This window comes from Gordionus sp. m RMFG-2023, chromosome 5, assembly GCF_954871325.1.
Source record: "Gordionus sp. m RMFG-2023 chromosome 5, tfGorSpeb1-WG-v2, whole genome shotgun sequence".
Taxonomy (NCBI): domain Eukaryota; kingdom Metazoa; phylum Nematomorpha; class Gordioida; order Chordodea; family Parachordodidae; genus Gordionus; species Gordionus sp. m RMFG-2023.
In genome coordinates, this window is record NC_088779.1 from 22553608 (window position 1) to 22571424 (window position 17817).

Below are 17817 nucleotides of genomic sequence, written 5' to 3' on the forward strand. Positions count from 1 at the left end.
TTGCATATATCCGAATCCTACCCGCTTGAAAAAGAATCATAGATTCAGATCGAATTACTATTTTTCGGGCTTTTTATGATTTATGGATTGTGCCGTAGTAACGCATGCGTAGAGTACTAATTTGATTATTGCAAGAGAAGATTGATGTTATGTCAGCCGTTAATTATAATTATCGATGTAAACGAAACAGGTGAATCGAGGCAATTAACTGCAAAAATATAAATTTTTTCGATAATGTACTATCTTATCATCCGCAAGCCACCTATAAATTTATCAGAAAAATTGCCATCATACAAAAAATAAATAATATTTTTTAAAAAAAACAATGATAATCAATTATTTAATGATATGGACTATTTATCATATTAAATATTTTAGTTTTTAAAATAAAACATTTAATAATCGAAATATTGTAACATTTTTTTTTATATAATTCGAAAAATATATTCAGGAATCCAAAGATTAAATTTGGTAAGAAAATTTTAAATTTTAGAGAGACAAAAAAATTTTCTTTTTAAATATTAAATACAATCAAGCCTGCCAATTTTGGCGCTTGATAATTTGGAAAACTCCCTTAATTTGACCAAAATTTTCTAATAGGAAATACCTTGATAAATTGTAAAAATGTCTACTTTAAAAAGTGGGCAAATTTTTATATTTTGTTCATTTACGTAAGGCCTTTATAAAATAGGCATTAATTATTATTTTTTTGTTGTTATCATTCATTTACATTATAAAATTTTATCATCTTTTTAATACTATTCATGTAAAATAATAAAATTAATAAAGAAAACAACTATAACGAGTTATCGTTAATTAAAAAAAATTTAAGTTATTAAATTTCCAAACAAAAAATTTAAGTTATTAAATTTCCAAACCATCATAGGCAAAAGGTATTTGCTAAATGATTTAATATTTCTAAAAGGAACTGTTCACAATATTCTTAAATCCAAAGAAAACATCAAACGCCATACAAATAAAACATATTGTACCAAGATCACATTTTATTTTATTTCATAAATTTTTTATTTATAATATGAATAAATATTTATTGATATTAAAAACTTTTTACAAAAATTATAAATTGAACATTTATATATACTTACACATTATTAAAATTAAAAATATATATATTAAAAAACAAATAAGGATATAATATAAAAAAAATATATGTATATAATTAGTGTTGTTAAAAAGTCGAGTTCATCCGACTCAGAGTCTCGAGTCGTTAGTCGAATATGTCGACTAACTCAAACTCAAGTCGTGAACTCGAGTCGTGAACTTAAGTCGACTCGAGTCGTGAGCTCAAGTCGACTCGAGTCGTGAACTCAAGTCGACCCAAGTTGTGAACTCAAGTCGTGAACTCAAGTTCATAAAATATTCGTCCTCTAGTATGAAGAAAAACATAAAAAATAACTAAGAAAAAAATATTGAAAATTTGTATACAATTTATAATAATTTTGTACATTCTTATTTTGTATAAGTTTATGATGTTACCACAAAGTCAATGTGTTTTTTCCGGCCAATGTGTTATTTTTTCAACTTTAAATTATTTTTTGAGCACGTTTTTTTAAATTTAAGAATTTGATTTTACCGGAAATTTATTCTATCATGTTTAGAATATCTATAAATCTCAGACAAATTCGCTATGAATTTTTAAACTTAATATAATTTATATTAGTTCTTCCATAGATTTTTTATATAAATTGTAAATGACTAAAAGGTTACCGGCAAAATTATCTACAATTCATAAGATAGGTATTCTAAACATGCTGAAATACATCCGATTCTTAAATTTAAAAAAACGCACTCAAAAAATGATTTATAGTTGAAAAAAATAACACATTGACGCTAAATATACATTAATTACATACATAATTTTATTCATGATCTTGATGACATAATTAAAATAAAATAAATTATTTGGAAATGTTGATCATAATCTCAATTTTTTGCCAAACTAAGAATATGACAGATGTTGTTTTTTTGTTAAATTAAAAAGTCTTGATAAATTAGGCAATTGCCCCAGTTGAGCAAAAATCTTGGTTCCACCTGTGCTTAAGTTAGACAGGTTTGACTGTATATTATATATTATGTTTTATTAAAATTTAATCAATTATTATACTATTCATATTTGATTAAATTAAAGTTGACGCACCTAAATGAGTCATAAAATCTCTATTAATATAATATAAAGGTGAATTTAATTGTAAACGAAACTTCTGGGTCATTTCCAGTCAGAACTTTTTTTAAAAGCCATTTTCTAAGCAAGTTTTCAGCTGACTTTTTGATTTCTTTCCAAAAGGACAATAATTTGTCGAATTAATTTTTTTGCATAATAAAATAGTTTTTTAAAAAAATTTCTCCCAGTCTCTTCCATACGCCATTTAATCGTTAACTAACAAAATATAAACGATGTTTAAACAAATGATTATATTTGATTAAATTAGTTTTTTTGGCAATGTAAACTTGCCACTATTTAAAATCAACTCGTTTATATTTTTAAAAATTAATTTAATCAAATATAATCATTTGTTTAAAAAATATATTTAAAAAATTGAGCTGGAAATTGCCTTTTCTGATTTTTTTTTATAATTATAATGTAATAAACTAACATATTTTATAATATCAAAGTATACATGCCACAATACGTTTTTATAGATTTATTTCAATTTAAAAGTTGTTACAATATAAACTATGAAAGTAAAAAATTAATTAAATCTTACAGCTTATATTATCCATTTGTATCTGGCCTAACATAAAGTCCCGCCCGGCCCTAATATTTTTAGAAAATATTTGCCCAACCTGATCCTGAACAAATTTTAAAAAATTCAATATTTTTAATTCAAAGTAATATTTTACAAATAAAAACATTTAGCGCGCTATTTCTTAATTTATTTAAAAAAATATATATCAATTTATTTCACAAAATTGAATATTATATTTAAAAATATAAACCCAGCCGACACGAATTTGATTTGCAAATCTCTAGTTTATATACATTTAAGTATTAACTGTTAATTTAATTTCATAAATATGAATATTTTTAAAATAAATTTGAACTTTCTATACACATATTCAGGCGTATAACCGAGGCAAAATTTTGCATATTTATAAATATCATTTTGAACTAAATTACCCCCCTAGCCTTTTTTTTTTAAATTTTAGATAATAATTTTTTAAAAAATAAATAAAATTAAAATTTACCTTGTGATATCAAAAACTCTCAGCGATAAAAAAAAATCCCTTCTCTTTTATTACTTATCAATATCTAACAAAAAAAATTAGAAAATAAAAAATAGAGAAATATTTAATAAAATAAAAACTAATTAATTGAAACCGGCTTAACCTTATTTATAAAGGTTCTTTTTTACTCCTTCAAAAAATAATTATATTTATTCAGTTACGGTTATGGTTCAGATATTTATAAAGATTTAGCGGTTTATTCCTATTAACTCCGAGTCGATCCTGAGAAGAATATTACAAAATATCTATCTTCAACCATTTTTTGGACTCCTTTTTAGCCAAAATAAAAGTATACGCTTTTTAGATTAATAAAAAAGATGTTTTAAATAATCTTCGAATTTTACCCAAGAGCCTTCCATTAGTGTTAAAAAGCCCGATTTGGGTCGAAAATAATATTATGTAAGAATCGAGTTTTGGAAAATAGATGTAAGCATTTCTGCCAGCTATGTGCAATATTGTTTTGGTTATTCGACCCGAATTGGCCTTTAAACAACACTGCCTCCCATACTCTCTGTTGCCACTAAAGATAAAATTAAATATTTAGCTATATTTTATTCTTCTTATATTAATAGTGAGTTCTATTTAATTAGCAAATTTTAATTGTGTTAAAATATTTAATGTATATAAAAATTTTGCCTAAGCAAGCACGCTATTGATGCACTCAATATGTTTAAAGAAATTTTGGAACAATTTCCAAATATTTTTTGTTTTGAAATTGTTTTATATACTTGCATGTTTGTACGAATGAGAGAACTTTTTCTTATATAAGATGGTTGAAAACAGGGCTGTTAACTCAAAATCTGAACTAGCACCCTTGGAACCCTGATATTTTACTGTAAAATACAAAATATAATATTTTTTAAATTGTATTATATAATTAATTATAATCAAAAATAATTTTATTATGAATTCTAAATATGATAATATTCATTTTTTTTAAAAAATATGTCTGTTATTTAAACTAAATTTTATAAGTCCTAGTCCTTATTCTTCTGGAACTGAACCCAAATCCCAATCTGAACCCTGTTTATAAAAAAAGAGTTGATTCCTAATAAAACCCATTTAAGAAATAACGCATCCTAATCTTATTAAATTAATTAACCTCTGGTTTCAATCATTAAAATCCTTAATGATTATCAAACTCCCAAATAAAATTTAAATTAACGTTATAATTGTAGTATTTAATAAATTTCTTTTATGATATTTTATATTTGATAAGTTTATAATAACTTAATTTTTTTTTATTTATATGTGCACTGCAATTAATATATAATTAAAAAATTTTTTATTCAATTTATATAATGTTTGAGAATATTCTAGACAAAAGCTAGGCTTATTTTTTTGAAGAATATTACAGATTCGAATTGTAAAATAAATTCACTGGTTAAACTTTATTTCAAATTTACATTTTGTATAATAATAGTTGAAAAGTTAGGAAATAAATTAAATCGTATCTTGTTTGGAGAGGGACGGAGGGTATCCGTCATCGTGATCAAACAAAGATACTATTAAGATAATACACCAAGAGGAACGATTTGCCTAACTAATCGTAAAGTTAGTTGATCATCAATTCGTCCACTTTTCTGATCAGTCCATTTAATTATTGTAAATTAAGATCATATCTTACATATGGTTAAAATATTACTTGAAATTATCTAATATATCTTCCATAAAAATTCGTATTTATAACGACGTCGCTATTTTGACCGAAGTTACGAAAATGCGATAAAAGGAGACTCTACCGTGGTAACGGCTAATGTATCGAGCAGTTTCTTTTGCTGGTACGTCGGAAATTTAGTATTTAGTTATAGAGACCGGGTTTTAGGGGAGAAAAGGAAGATGAGAAATAGTAGATTAATTAAGGAGAAGTAAAGGGTAAGGATAGAAGAAGTATAATTTTGTTTAAGATCGATGGTGACGGTTACGTAAACTCATTTGACTACCCACATTATGCAGAATATTATTACCCTTTGATTAAAATCTAAAGACGGGAGAATAAATAAAGACAACAAATTTTTAAATCAACTATCAAAATGAACGTAAATTTCTGATTAACACCTCATAAGAGAGGCCAATTTCTGATTCATCTATCATCAAATAAAGGGAAAATTTCTTATTTCTCACCATTCTTGACGTATTCTCTGCTAGTTATATTAATATAATCTCCCATTCTTCTCAATTATGGAGTATTTTTAAAAAAATTTAATTATTTTTTTATGCTTTTTAATTCAGAATATAAGCCAAAAAAATGATAATAAAACGTTTATGTGATTTAGTTTTCGTAATAATTATTTTTAATATATATTTAAAATATGAAAGCTATAAATAAATTTAATTCTAGGATATAGCATATCTAATTTGGAAACCCGAGGTAACCCCACCTATACTTTCGTGTCATTTTTTTTAACCTATGCTATAAAGGGTTAACTTGATATTTTCATAGAGGTAAAATGAATCTATGTAAAAAAATGTTTCGCTCTCCATGGTTAAACCTGTTCTTATTCTTGTACAATATTATCATTTTCTTTAATATTTTTTAATCAATAATCAATCTTATGTAATGAAAGACACTTACCAATTTTTCTGTTGTCGAGGTTTTCAGTCGACTTCTGTTTTTTGTATGAATTTCAACCCGATCAATTTATTTCTGTAGAAAAAGTAGTACTAGGAATTGTTAAGATATTAATCACTTTTCCTAATAGAAAAAAACTGAAATCTGATTGCTTCTTTTGGCAGTTACTGCTTCCCGCATAATTTACTATTAAATATGCCGCTTTTTTAATTTATGGTATCGCTTAAAATATTTTGATTATCGTCCTTATAAAATGTCTATTTTTTGTATTATATCCAATGACATATATAATACCTAGACTGACGATTCATTCATTAAAATTGTACATCAATGCAAATCAGCAGGAGACGCCATCTTGGTTACACTAATCATTATTAAAATTTTAGACGAGAGCCTAATTTATTCCTATATCTGATGCAAACTTTATTAAAGAATTACCGGATCATTGAGATAATAAGTAAGCAACTTATCAATTTAATAGTAGTTTATAACATGAGAATAATTACTATATGTGTTACCAAAATGGCAGGTCCAGCTGATTTGCTTTTAACGACGCTTAAAAATGCATTTTAATGAATGAATCGTCAGTCTAGGCATTATATATGTCATTGATTATATCACATACCCCTCATCAAATTCACAATAAGATGCTCCTCTTGATATTCGAGATCCAATAAATAAGCACCATTGTGAGACATGTATATTGATTGTTTTATATATTTTTTCAAACATATCTTTAATTTCTTTTCATTAGATGTTTTAGAGTATTTGACCGACGTGCCAGCCCTATATATTTCTATAATTTTTCTTGCATCATTTGTTTAATATTTGATATATTCAGTCTGTTATTAAAACTGCTAAAGGCGCACCAATTATTTAATAGTGTGAACTATTTACTATATAAAATATTTAATTTGTTAATTGAACCTATAATTTTTTTAACCATTTAATATATCTTGTTTTTAACATTTGATTTATAATTTGAAGAAAAAAAATCAGAACTCTAAAAGGTTAAATTTAGTAAAAATTTTTAAAGAGATGAATATTTTTAATTTTATAAAAATTTTCTTAAAAAATAAATTTAATTTAAATATATGATATTCTTTTTTTAAATCAACCTAATAAAATTAGATATGATTATCACATTTTGGATATGGCTTTTATTATTTTTGACTAAGCTTAGTTATTCTTCTCATGAACCCATAGATAAAGATAGCGCTAAAAATTGCAAATATTTGGACGAAACTCATTTAGAAAACTTTTTCAAAGCCATAGATTATCGCAAAGATTTTTTTATTGAACGACTAGCTCAGGCCGTAGATATTCCTAGTGTATCATCCCAATCGGAGAGCCAAGGAGACCTGCTTTATATGTTGGAGTGGGCTGGTGATATTTTAAAAAATCTAGGGTTTTCCTGGCAAATAAAAATCCCAACTTTATCTAACAATTCGAAATATAGAAGTAGTTTAAAATATCCCTTCTTATTCGGGCATTTGCCTATAGCGCAAAAAATTCGCGAGCAAACGCTTAATAAATCCAAAACACTTTTGATTTATGGTCATGTTGACGTAGTGGCTGCTAAATACTCCGATGGATGGGAACAGTCAGATCCGTTTGTATTGGAAAGGAAAAATGGATTTTTGAAGGGCAGAGGCACTACAGATGACAAAGGACCCGTAGTCGCTTGGTTAAATGCATTATCTGTTCTAAAAGAAGAGCTAGGAAATGATTGTTTCCCACCGCTAAACATAAAAATTTTCTTAGAGACGGGCGAAGAGATTGGTTCTCCTGGATTGAGAAAAATATTGAGTAATGAGGCAACTTTTTTTAACGATATAGATTATTTAGTCGTGACCGATAATTCTTGGTTGACAAATCATAAGCCATGCCTGACTTATGGCTTGAGGGGTATGGTCTATTTTTCGCTCGAAATTAAAGGACCTTTCAATCAAGACTTGCATTCAGGAATCTATGGAGGTCCGGTCGACGAACCACTACAGGAAAGCGTTTATTTATTAGCTTCCTTGGTTGATAAGGATGGCAAAATATTGATCCCAGAAATATATGATGACGTGTTGCCTTTGGAAGAACCAGAAAACGCTTCATATTCTTCTATTCAATTTAATGATAAGAATCCGGGTGCTTATTACGTAGCTTCTAAAAACGAGGTGCTAGCCAAGAAATGGAGGTGGCCCTCCCTTTCTATACACGGTGTAGAGGGTTCCGTATCTCAAAAGGGTGATGTCAAAACCGTCATACCTCATAGAATTCTTAGTAAGTTTAGTATTAGACTAGTTCCAGATCAGGACCCCGAACGAGTAAAAGCACTGGTTCGCACTTATCTAGAAGAGTTGCACGCTAATTGGACTATGGGCAAAGAGGATACCAATACAATGACGTTGGAATCTCTTCACGAAGGAATTCAAGCATGGTATAATCCTAACCCACAGAATAATCCCGTTTTTATAATAGCCGAGAAGGCAGTAAAAAGAGTTTACGGGTTAAAACCAGATTACACAAGGGAAGGGGGAACGATACCCGCAGTTGTTTACCTATCTCAAGCTGTTCCTTCTCCAACAAATGTAATACTGCTGCCCATCGGCACAGCTGACGATGGGGCTCATTCGCAAAACGAAAAAATAAGCGAGCAACATTTTATGAACGGTACCAAGTTGATGCTGGCATACATATATGAATTATCCCTCACACAATATTAAATATTTTCTTATGTCCTCATTATTTTATACCTTGCAACTTAGATTTTTAAATATTTCAAAATAAAATAATATTAGTGATAGTATATAAAATTCATCTCGATATATAATAGTTACATCAACCATTAATGTAATTGATAATTAAATCTATGGCCATAACTTGTATCACAAATTTGAACTTTTAGAAAATTCTAGTTAATGTTTTGAAATGTACATAAAAATATGTTTTGGCTCGTTAATTTTATTTTAAAAAAAGGCTTATGATCGGCTTAACAGTGACTCGAGTCGAGTTTTTAGTCGTAAAAGTCGACTCTTGATTTGAGCCAAAATTTATTTATTTGCTATTTTAATAAAAAGAATATAATAATAAAAATAATCTAGAATTCGTGTACCACCATGCCAAGTTACCTCATATATATTTTTTTAATATTTTTTGTTTTTAAATTTTTTATTAATATTAATTTATTATTTAAATTTATAAATTAAAATATAATATAATAAATATCTTTCAATTGATTGAAATCTATTTGGATTTTATTAATAAATAATCTCTTGTGATTTTTTGATAATTTTTTATAGGTAGATCGGAACAAATTTTGATTAAGTTTCGAATGTTTTTAGATTGAATTTTAAGATGTTATGGACTAATTTTGCTAAATAAATAAAAATTAATTTATTTTAAAAATTCTTTAATAAAATAAAATTATACACTAAAACTAATACTAAGCCAAATCTACGTTCAATCTTATATCAACTGATACTAATTTTTTTTCTCTTTCAATTGTTTCTTTATTTAAGTGAGGATAACTATTATAGTAATTTACAAGCATAAAAATTATATTTTATATATGATTGATAGTATCTCTAATAGAATAAATTTATAATCTTTTTTAAATCTTGATTTTTTATTTCAACCTGTAAGATAAGAACAAATTTAAATAGTTTATATAAAAATTAAATAATAATAAAAAAAGATTTGTTAATTCTATAAGACACCACAATTTCGTTAACATTTAATTATTATGAATTTAAATTTTTATATTGGTTGCACATCTTTACTTTAATAATTAATGTAATACTGATGGATTAACTCCGTCGAAGATTTTTTGCTTTTTGGATCTTTTAAAACTAAAGGGCGATATAGATGTTCTTCCCAAAGAACACAATGTTTTAACAAACACCATCGGCCAAAATATCATTGACTCGATGATACCATAATATCAATATAAATTAAGTATGTTGAAAAGTTAGAAACTAAATCATATTCATTTTGAGGACGGGACGGAGGATAATCGTTGCCGTGATAAATCAAAGATACTATTAAGATGATACACCAAGGGGAATGATTTGCCTAACTAACCGTAAAGTCATTTGTAATTCGTCCATTTTTCTGATTGGTTCATTCAATAGTTGTAAATTAAGATTATTTTTTACATATATTACTTGAAATTATATACTTCCATAAAAATTTGAATAATAATGATGTCCTTATTTTGACCAAAATTGACGAAAATACTCGAAACTATCACAGGGGAACGGATGTATCAAGCAGTTTCTTTTGCTGGTACATTGGAAATTTAATATATAGTTAGGGAGTTTATAAATTGGGTGAGGGGACCTCAGCTAGTCTCTCTCGGAATTTCTCTTCACCTCTGTAACGAAGGGTTAAACTAGATTAACAATTACCCAAAATATACGTTAAATTATAAAAAGGATTATGCTTTAATTATAAAACAATCGTTTAAAAAAATTCTTGTATTTATATTACAATCATAGACTTGTATTAATAATATAGACTGTTCAACCCCCAGTTGGCAGCCATTTGCAAAGTAACCTTTTTTTATAAATCTACGTTTATAATAATTTTATTTTATGAATTTTTTTTTATTTAAGTCGCATATAAATATAAATTGCAAGATATAACATTTTTCGATATAATATAAAAATTATTAATTATTTTTTAAAAATTCATATTTTAATGATAAAAAATTTGATTTGTATATTTTTTATATAAAACAAAAATAGCAGTTTAATTTATAACGTAATATGATGAATATATATATATTCTATTCATGTATGTAAAGTTTTTTTTTGCATAAATAAGGATGTATCTTTTCTAGATGTATAAGCATTTATTTATATATATATATTTTTTTTACCAATAATTGCACTCTGAAATATTCTTAAACCTTTACCAATCTTTATATAATGAAATTTAAGTTAAATCTGAATTATATATAATATGAGTAAAAATATAATTAATTATTTTTTACATTTTTGCAAAGATTTTTTCTGGGGGCTAGGTTTGGGGGCCGAAAAATTTACAGGAATAATGTTAACATTTCTGACTTTTATTTTTATTATTTTTATTCCTGATCACTCTTATATAGAATAGGATGTGGCTTTGTATCAAAATGATTATTATTTTTCAAATTATTTTTGTTCCCAATTAACCATAAAGTTCTTTTAATTAAGTGGATCCATGCAAATTAAGGGAGAATTTTTTTAAACAGCATATGATAGAACAGGAATTAGGATTCCTTGGTCATTTCCAAATATTTGTTATTTTCGATTCTTATTATACATTATTATTGTAAAAAGCACGATGGAGTAAACATTGTAAAGAATAAAAATGTATATATAAATAATTAAGTTAATGAGGCTGCATTCAAAGTGGAGACAGATTCTTTTTTTACATCCGTTCCGTCAAAATCAATCTCATTAAAAATGATATATATTAATTATTTTTAAAAAAATATTAGTAACGGTATAACTCTCTATAAAATTTGCCGGATCAAAAAGTCAAAATGTTTTGACTTCAAAATTTGCCTGATCCGTTTTTAAGACGGAAGGTATCGGAACGGACGCATTAAGAACATATATATCATTTTTAATGAGATTGACTTTTGACTGAACGGATGTATAAAACGGATCCGTCTCCACTTTGAATGCAGCCTAATAATATAATCCTTTTTAATAAAATTTATTCATCTAATAATCATAATTATAATCCATAAAATAAAGGGTATAAACAAAATAAAAATTATAAAATGATAATTAAAATAATAAAGAAAAATAAAAAATAATTATTTCCAAAAAATAAAATGTGGCGAGTACAAAATCAAAATCTCAAATCTTAAAAAAAATAAAATTTTTTTAAATTAGCATCTTCGAAATATTCTCATTTATATGGTCTAAAATATGTAATTAACAAACATTACATGTAATATCGTAATAACTCTTCTAATTTGCATAAGGAAAAATATTAATTTAAATATCACAACAACTTTTCACGATCTACTCCACCAAGGCTAATCTTCTTTATTCCTTATTCGATGAGTTAATAACATCTTGAGTTAATCTTTATGTTCTAAATTCTAACAAGCTATCCCTTGTCTAATATTCTAAACTACTAACGACTGCTTGTAACTCTATTGCCTTTACAAATTTTATTTCTTTTAATAACATCTTGAAATTCTTGACATTTTTCCTATCTTCCGATGATTGGCAACCCCTGGTAAACTATTAGCTCTCTTTAAACGATTGACAATAAATTGTATCCCATTAACTCTTGCTTTTCAACGATTCACAATTGTTAGTAAACTATTATCGATTGATTCTAGTCTTTCTTTTTTACCTTTGTTTCTTCTACGCCTGAAATTCTCTTGATAAATTATTCTAGTTTGTACTTTCTAACAATCTCTATAATGATTAGCGTTTTATAACAGCTAAACTATAACTTGTAATTGATAAACGATTATCGAATAATTCTAGTCTCTTTCAACTTTGTTTCTATTAACCGCATGAAATTCTTATAATAAATTATCCTAGTTTCAGTTCTTATTTCTAATGATCCCTTTTAATTTATTACAACTTTATTGAAGATTAATTCTACTACTACCATTATGAAATTCTTAGAAATTTATCAAGCTTATCAGATTTAATTTTCTCTTGTAAATATTTGAGCTTTATCTCTGTAAATGATTGACGATAACTGGTCAGTGATTAACGATTGTTTTCACGAATTCTTATACCGATAACTACTTTAGACTTTCATACCTTATAATACTACAGTTTTCTTTTGCTGATATATCTATTCTATTGTTCGTATCCTAACTTCATCTTAGTCCTAATATCTAAGTCGTTTCCTCAATTTCTACCTAATACTTTATTAAACCCTACATATCATTTGAAATATTTTATCACCTTTTCCTATATTCATTCTTAAATTTAAAATACATGGTCTAATAAGCTAATAAAGTCGTCTTCATGTCTAAGATCATCGCATCTAATCTAATTCTGCCTCAATTAATCTATTAAATTCCCTAAATTCTCTCTTAATTTTTGAAATATTTTTTTTTTCTTAAATTAAATCTTAATATCATACATAGTCAAAATATACCCAATAAATTATATAATTATGTCAAATTCTACCATCCCTTTAACCTCATTTAACCTAGACCCATATCTTTCCATTAGCCTTTATATTGATAATCATCTTTTGTCAATCATATCTAATGCTATAAATCGAAAATTCTCTTGATTATCTTGAATCTAAAATTCTCTTACTTTTAAATTTATACCAAAATATCTTTTTATTTTCTTTTTGTGTCATTTCGCATTTATTTCATCCCACTTAATGAATCTTTAAAGAAAAAATCAAATACCTATTTCTTCTCTTGACCTTTACGCGCTCACCTTTCTCTTTTATTCTTCTTTTTCGCGCACTCTACTTTACTTGTTGAAAAACAACTAAATTATGATTATCATGACCTTTGCAGGCACACGTTGTTACAAAAAACATCTAAATTATGTTTATCATCAATTTCACGCGTTGTTAAGAAACAACAAAATTATGATTCTCATAAATCTCGCACACTTTTTTAAAAAACAACTTTTTAACTTTCACGCACATGTTCTTGAAAAACACTTTCTATAATCATTATAATCTTCGAACATATGTTTTTAAAAAACAACTGAAATACATTTCTAATTTATCACTTTTTACCTTCAAATTCTTCTTTTTTAAGAACCTTTTAAATTCTCATACTTTTTTTTCTTTCAATTTTACACTCTTGTGACTGACTTCTCTTATCTTAATTAAATATCAAACAATTTTTTTTCCTAGTTAGAAATTTCATATCAATATCCGCATTATTCAAAAAAATAAATTATTTCTTCATTCTGTTTACAAACTCTATGGTAATTGATTCTCTTAGTTTTATATATTCTTACATCTAAAACCTCATTAAAACAATTTAAAATAGCCTTTATCATTTTTTCTTCGGTATTTCAATCTTTTTGCTTGATTTCTTTCTGCTTTTATCAGATTAGCGTAATTGGCTTCAAATTTTAATGATAAAAAATTTTATATCTAATTTGATCCCTGCTTATCCATTCTCTTTCTGAAGTATTTGGTTAATCAACAACTTAATATTTTATTAAATATTATTAAATAAAATTTCTCAATAATTGTATATTTGCTTTTGTCTACGATCTCAATCTCCGAATATTTTACATTATAGTGTCTTTTAACTATATTGATATTCGTTTCAGTCTTTTATCTCAATCTCCATATATTTTCACTTAAAGTTTTTTACACATCTTGAAATTGTTTGATCCAAAATTTATATTCCTTTTTATTTGTCGCAATTATCTCTAGTGATCAATTATTTAATAATTTATAATAATTCTAAATTCTAAAACTTCTTATAGTCTCAATTAAATTCTGTTAGATTAAGTTGGTTTTTAAGTTTATAAGTAACTTCTCTGTTTACAATAAAATTCATAAATTATCATCTTTAAATATCTATAACACAAACTTCTTATTATATATTATCTGTTAAGAATGTTGCCTTTATAATTCTTTATTTTTCATCTTAGATAATCCTTAATATTGTTACATAATTTTATCTAAATCATACAAAAAATAGTCCAAAATCTAAATGAGCGCGATTGTGACTTAAGTTCCTCTGACGGAAAGCCAATCATCTTCGAAATGTTAATATTATATAACAAATTATTCATAAATATTTATAATTATTCCAGTCTGTCCCTTCTAGAACTTTTTTAATCTCTACAATAATCATTTATAACCCCATATTTTCGATTTATAAATTGGCAAATTTAATACTTTCGAAAAGTCGAATCGAATAGTTCATACGAATAAGGAATTATTCTATTTATAGTATATTCGTATGAATAAGGAATAATATCTCATAACCGATTTCAAAAATTGCAATATATTTTGAATAATGCAATTAATTTATTTGATTCGCCTTTTTTATAATTAGAACATTTAAATACTAAAAAGAAAATATTTTTAAGGCAGCGTATTCATTGATTGAATATGATGAAATTCTTTCATCATTAATATAAATAAATTTCTGTAAAAAAATTTTAATTGTTTTAATATTTATGTTTTTTTTTATATATCGATTTTACGACCAATATAAGATAAGGTCAAGCTCCCGTGATCGAAATTCAATTTTTTTAATTTTTTTTAATATTATTTTTTTATTATAATTTTGGGATTTAATAGATTTTCTTCACTCATATTTATATTTATCTTATCATTTATATTATATTATCCTGGCAATGTCAAGTAGTATAATTTTCTTAAAAAATTAATTAAATATAAATATGTAGCATATCAATTTTAAACCATTATTTTTTATATTACTTTTTATTAATCTTATAAAAAAAATAATAGATATGATTACCGTATTTTGGACATGCCTTTTATTATATTCAAACACACTTAGCTACTCTCATGATTCTACAAATAAAGGTAACGTTAAAAATTGCAAATATTTAGAAGAAACTCATTTAGAAACGCTTTTTAAAGCCATAGATTATCGCAAAGATGTTTTTGTTGAACGACTAGCTCATGCCGTAGCTATCCCTAGTGTATCATCCCAATCTGAACATCAGGAAGATCTGGTTAATATGTTAAAGTGGACTGGCGATATTTTAAATAATCTGGGTTTTTTTTGGCAAATAAAATCTCCAACTTTATCTAACAAATCGAACTCTTCAACCAGTTTGAAATATCCCTTCTTATTAGGGCATCTGGCTAAAGCGCAAAATATCAACAAACAAGTACTTAATAAATCCAAAACTCTATTGATTTATGCACATGTTGACGTAGTGGCTGCTAAACAATCCGAGGGATGGGAACAGTCAGATCCGTTTGTAATGGAAAGGAAAAATGGATTTTTGAAGGGCAGAGGCACTACAGATGACAAAGGACCCGTAGTAGCTTGGTTAAACGCCTTATCTGTGCTAAAAGAAGAGCTAGGAAATGATTGTTTCCCACCGCTAAACATAAAAATTTTCTTAGAGACGGGCGAAGAGATTGGTTCTCCAGGATTAAGAGAAATATTGAGTAATGAGGCAACATTTTTTAACGATATAGATTATTTAGTCGTAACTGACAATTATTGTTTGACAAATTATAAGCCGTGCCTGACTTATGGCTTAAGAGGTATGGTTTATTTCTCGCTAGAAATTAACGGACCTTTCAAGCAAGACTTGCATTCGGGAGTCCATGGGGGTCCCATCGACGAACCACTACGAGAAAGCGTTTATTTATTAGCTTCCATGGTTGATAAGGATGGCAAAATATTGATCCCAGAAATATATGATGACGTGTTGCCTTTGGAAGAACCAGAAAATGCTTCATATTCTTCCATTCAATTTAACGACGAAACTCCGGGTGCTTATTTCGTAGCTTCCAAAAACGAGGTACTAGCCAAGAAATGGAGATGGCCTTCCCTTTCTGTACACGGTATAGAGGGTTCTATATCCCAAAAAGGGGATGTTAAATCTGTCATACCTCATAGAATTCTCAGCAAGTTTAGCATTAGACTAGTTCCAGATCAGGACCCCGAACGAGTAAAAGAATTGGTTCGCTCTTATCTAGAAGAGTTGCACGCTGATTGGACCCTGGGCAAGGAGAACGCCAATACAATGACGTTGAAGTCTCTTCACGAAGGAGTTCTAGCATGGTATAATCCTAACCCACAGAATAATCCCGTATTTATAGCAGCCGAGAAGGCAGTAAAACGAGTCTATGGGTTAGAACCAGATTACACAAGGGAAGGGGGAACGATACCCGCAGTTGTTTACCTATCTCAAGCTATTCCTTCCCCAACAAACGTAATACTGCTGCCTATCGGTACAACTGACGATGGAGCTCATTCGCAAAACGAGAAATTAAGCGAGCAGCATTTCATGAACGGTACCAAGTTGATGCTGGCTTACATATATGAATTATCCCTAACACAATATTGAATATTTTCTGTCTTCATTATTTTATTATTTGTAACTTACATTTTTAAATAATTCAAAATAAAATAATATTAGTGATAGTTAAGATAATTTTAAATATCCATGCTTCTGTGATGGATACAAATTGGGAAAGGTTAAATTCATAAAGGCAAAAAATGTTATATAATAGTTACGTAAACCGTCAATGTAATTTATATTCTATTATATGGTCAAGTATTAAATAAAACCTACACAAAATTTGAAACTTATATAAAATCCTATTTTAAAGTTTTGAACTTCACAAAAATATGTATTGGCTACGTTTATTTTCTAGAAAAAACTCATTTTGTGTATTTCGATAAAGTTTCGTATGTTTTTAGGTTAAATTTTAGGATGTTAAAGACTAATTTTGTTAAATAAATATTTAATTAAATTAATTAATTTTAATATAACAATCTTTATTAAAAAAAATTGAAAAAATACACTATTATTAAAACCAATACTAAGCCTAATCTACGTTCAATTTTATATATCAACTGATACTAATTTCAATTGTTTCTTTATTTGAGTAATTATAACTATTATACTAATTTACAAGCATAAAAATTATATTTTATATTTAATTGAACAAATTTATAAATTTATTTTTTTGAATCTTTATTTTTAAATTCAATATTAAAAATGGAGATTAGATAAAATTTTAATTATACATATCATATCATATCTATAAAAAATATATTTAAAAAAAATATTAAAGGCACATTAAAAATAGCTTGTTATTTTTTTCTTCAAAATTAATAAATTTATTTATTTATATTTTTTTCATTTAGGACACAGTTTAAAGAGAAAACTATTTAAAAAATATATATTTAGGTTAGGTTTGTGGAGCTTAATGACCCATGTTTAGGTATACAGTTGAGTCGACAAATTCGATCGTTCACTTATTCATAAATTAAAATAATCCCGCAACATTTATTAAATCTTTGGGCCCATATTCTCATAAATACTAATATG

General features: G+C 26.5%; 2 protein-coding genes across 4 annotated transcripts; both read left to right on the forward strand.

Annotated features, from left to right (window-relative positions):
- The first annotated feature begins 399 nt into the window (after window positions 1-399).
- Window positions 400-16995, forward strand: LOC135929316 (cytosolic non-specific dipeptidase-like). Of its 3 annotated transcripts, XM_065465849.1 has the most exons (3): window positions 455-471; window positions 15245-15322; window positions 15365-16995. In XM_065465849.1, the coding sequence occupies exons 2-3, from the start codon at window positions 15247-15249 to the stop codon at window positions 16825-16827; spliced, it is 1539 nt and encodes a 512-aa protein (XP_065321921.1). In that variant the 5' UTR covers window positions 455-471; window positions 15245-15246; the 3' UTR covers window positions 16828-16995. The 3 variants fall into 3 exon arrangements, with proteins under 3 accessions (XP_065321919.1, XP_065321921.1, XP_065321920.1); XM_065465847.1 differs by having other exon boundaries at window positions 400-471; window positions 15245-16995; XM_065465848.1 differs by lacking the exon at window positions 455-471 and adding an exon at window positions 3520-3535 and having other exon boundaries at window positions 15245-16995.
- LOC135930250 (cytosolic non-specific dipeptidase-like) lies at window positions 6952-8564 on the forward strand. Its single transcript, XM_065467031.1, has one exon. The coding sequence runs from the start codon at window positions 6952-6954 to the stop codon at window positions 8533-8535; it is 1584 nt and encodes a 527-aa protein (XP_065323103.1). The 3' UTR covers window positions 8536-8564.
- Window positions 16996-17817: the final 822 nt, after the last annotated feature.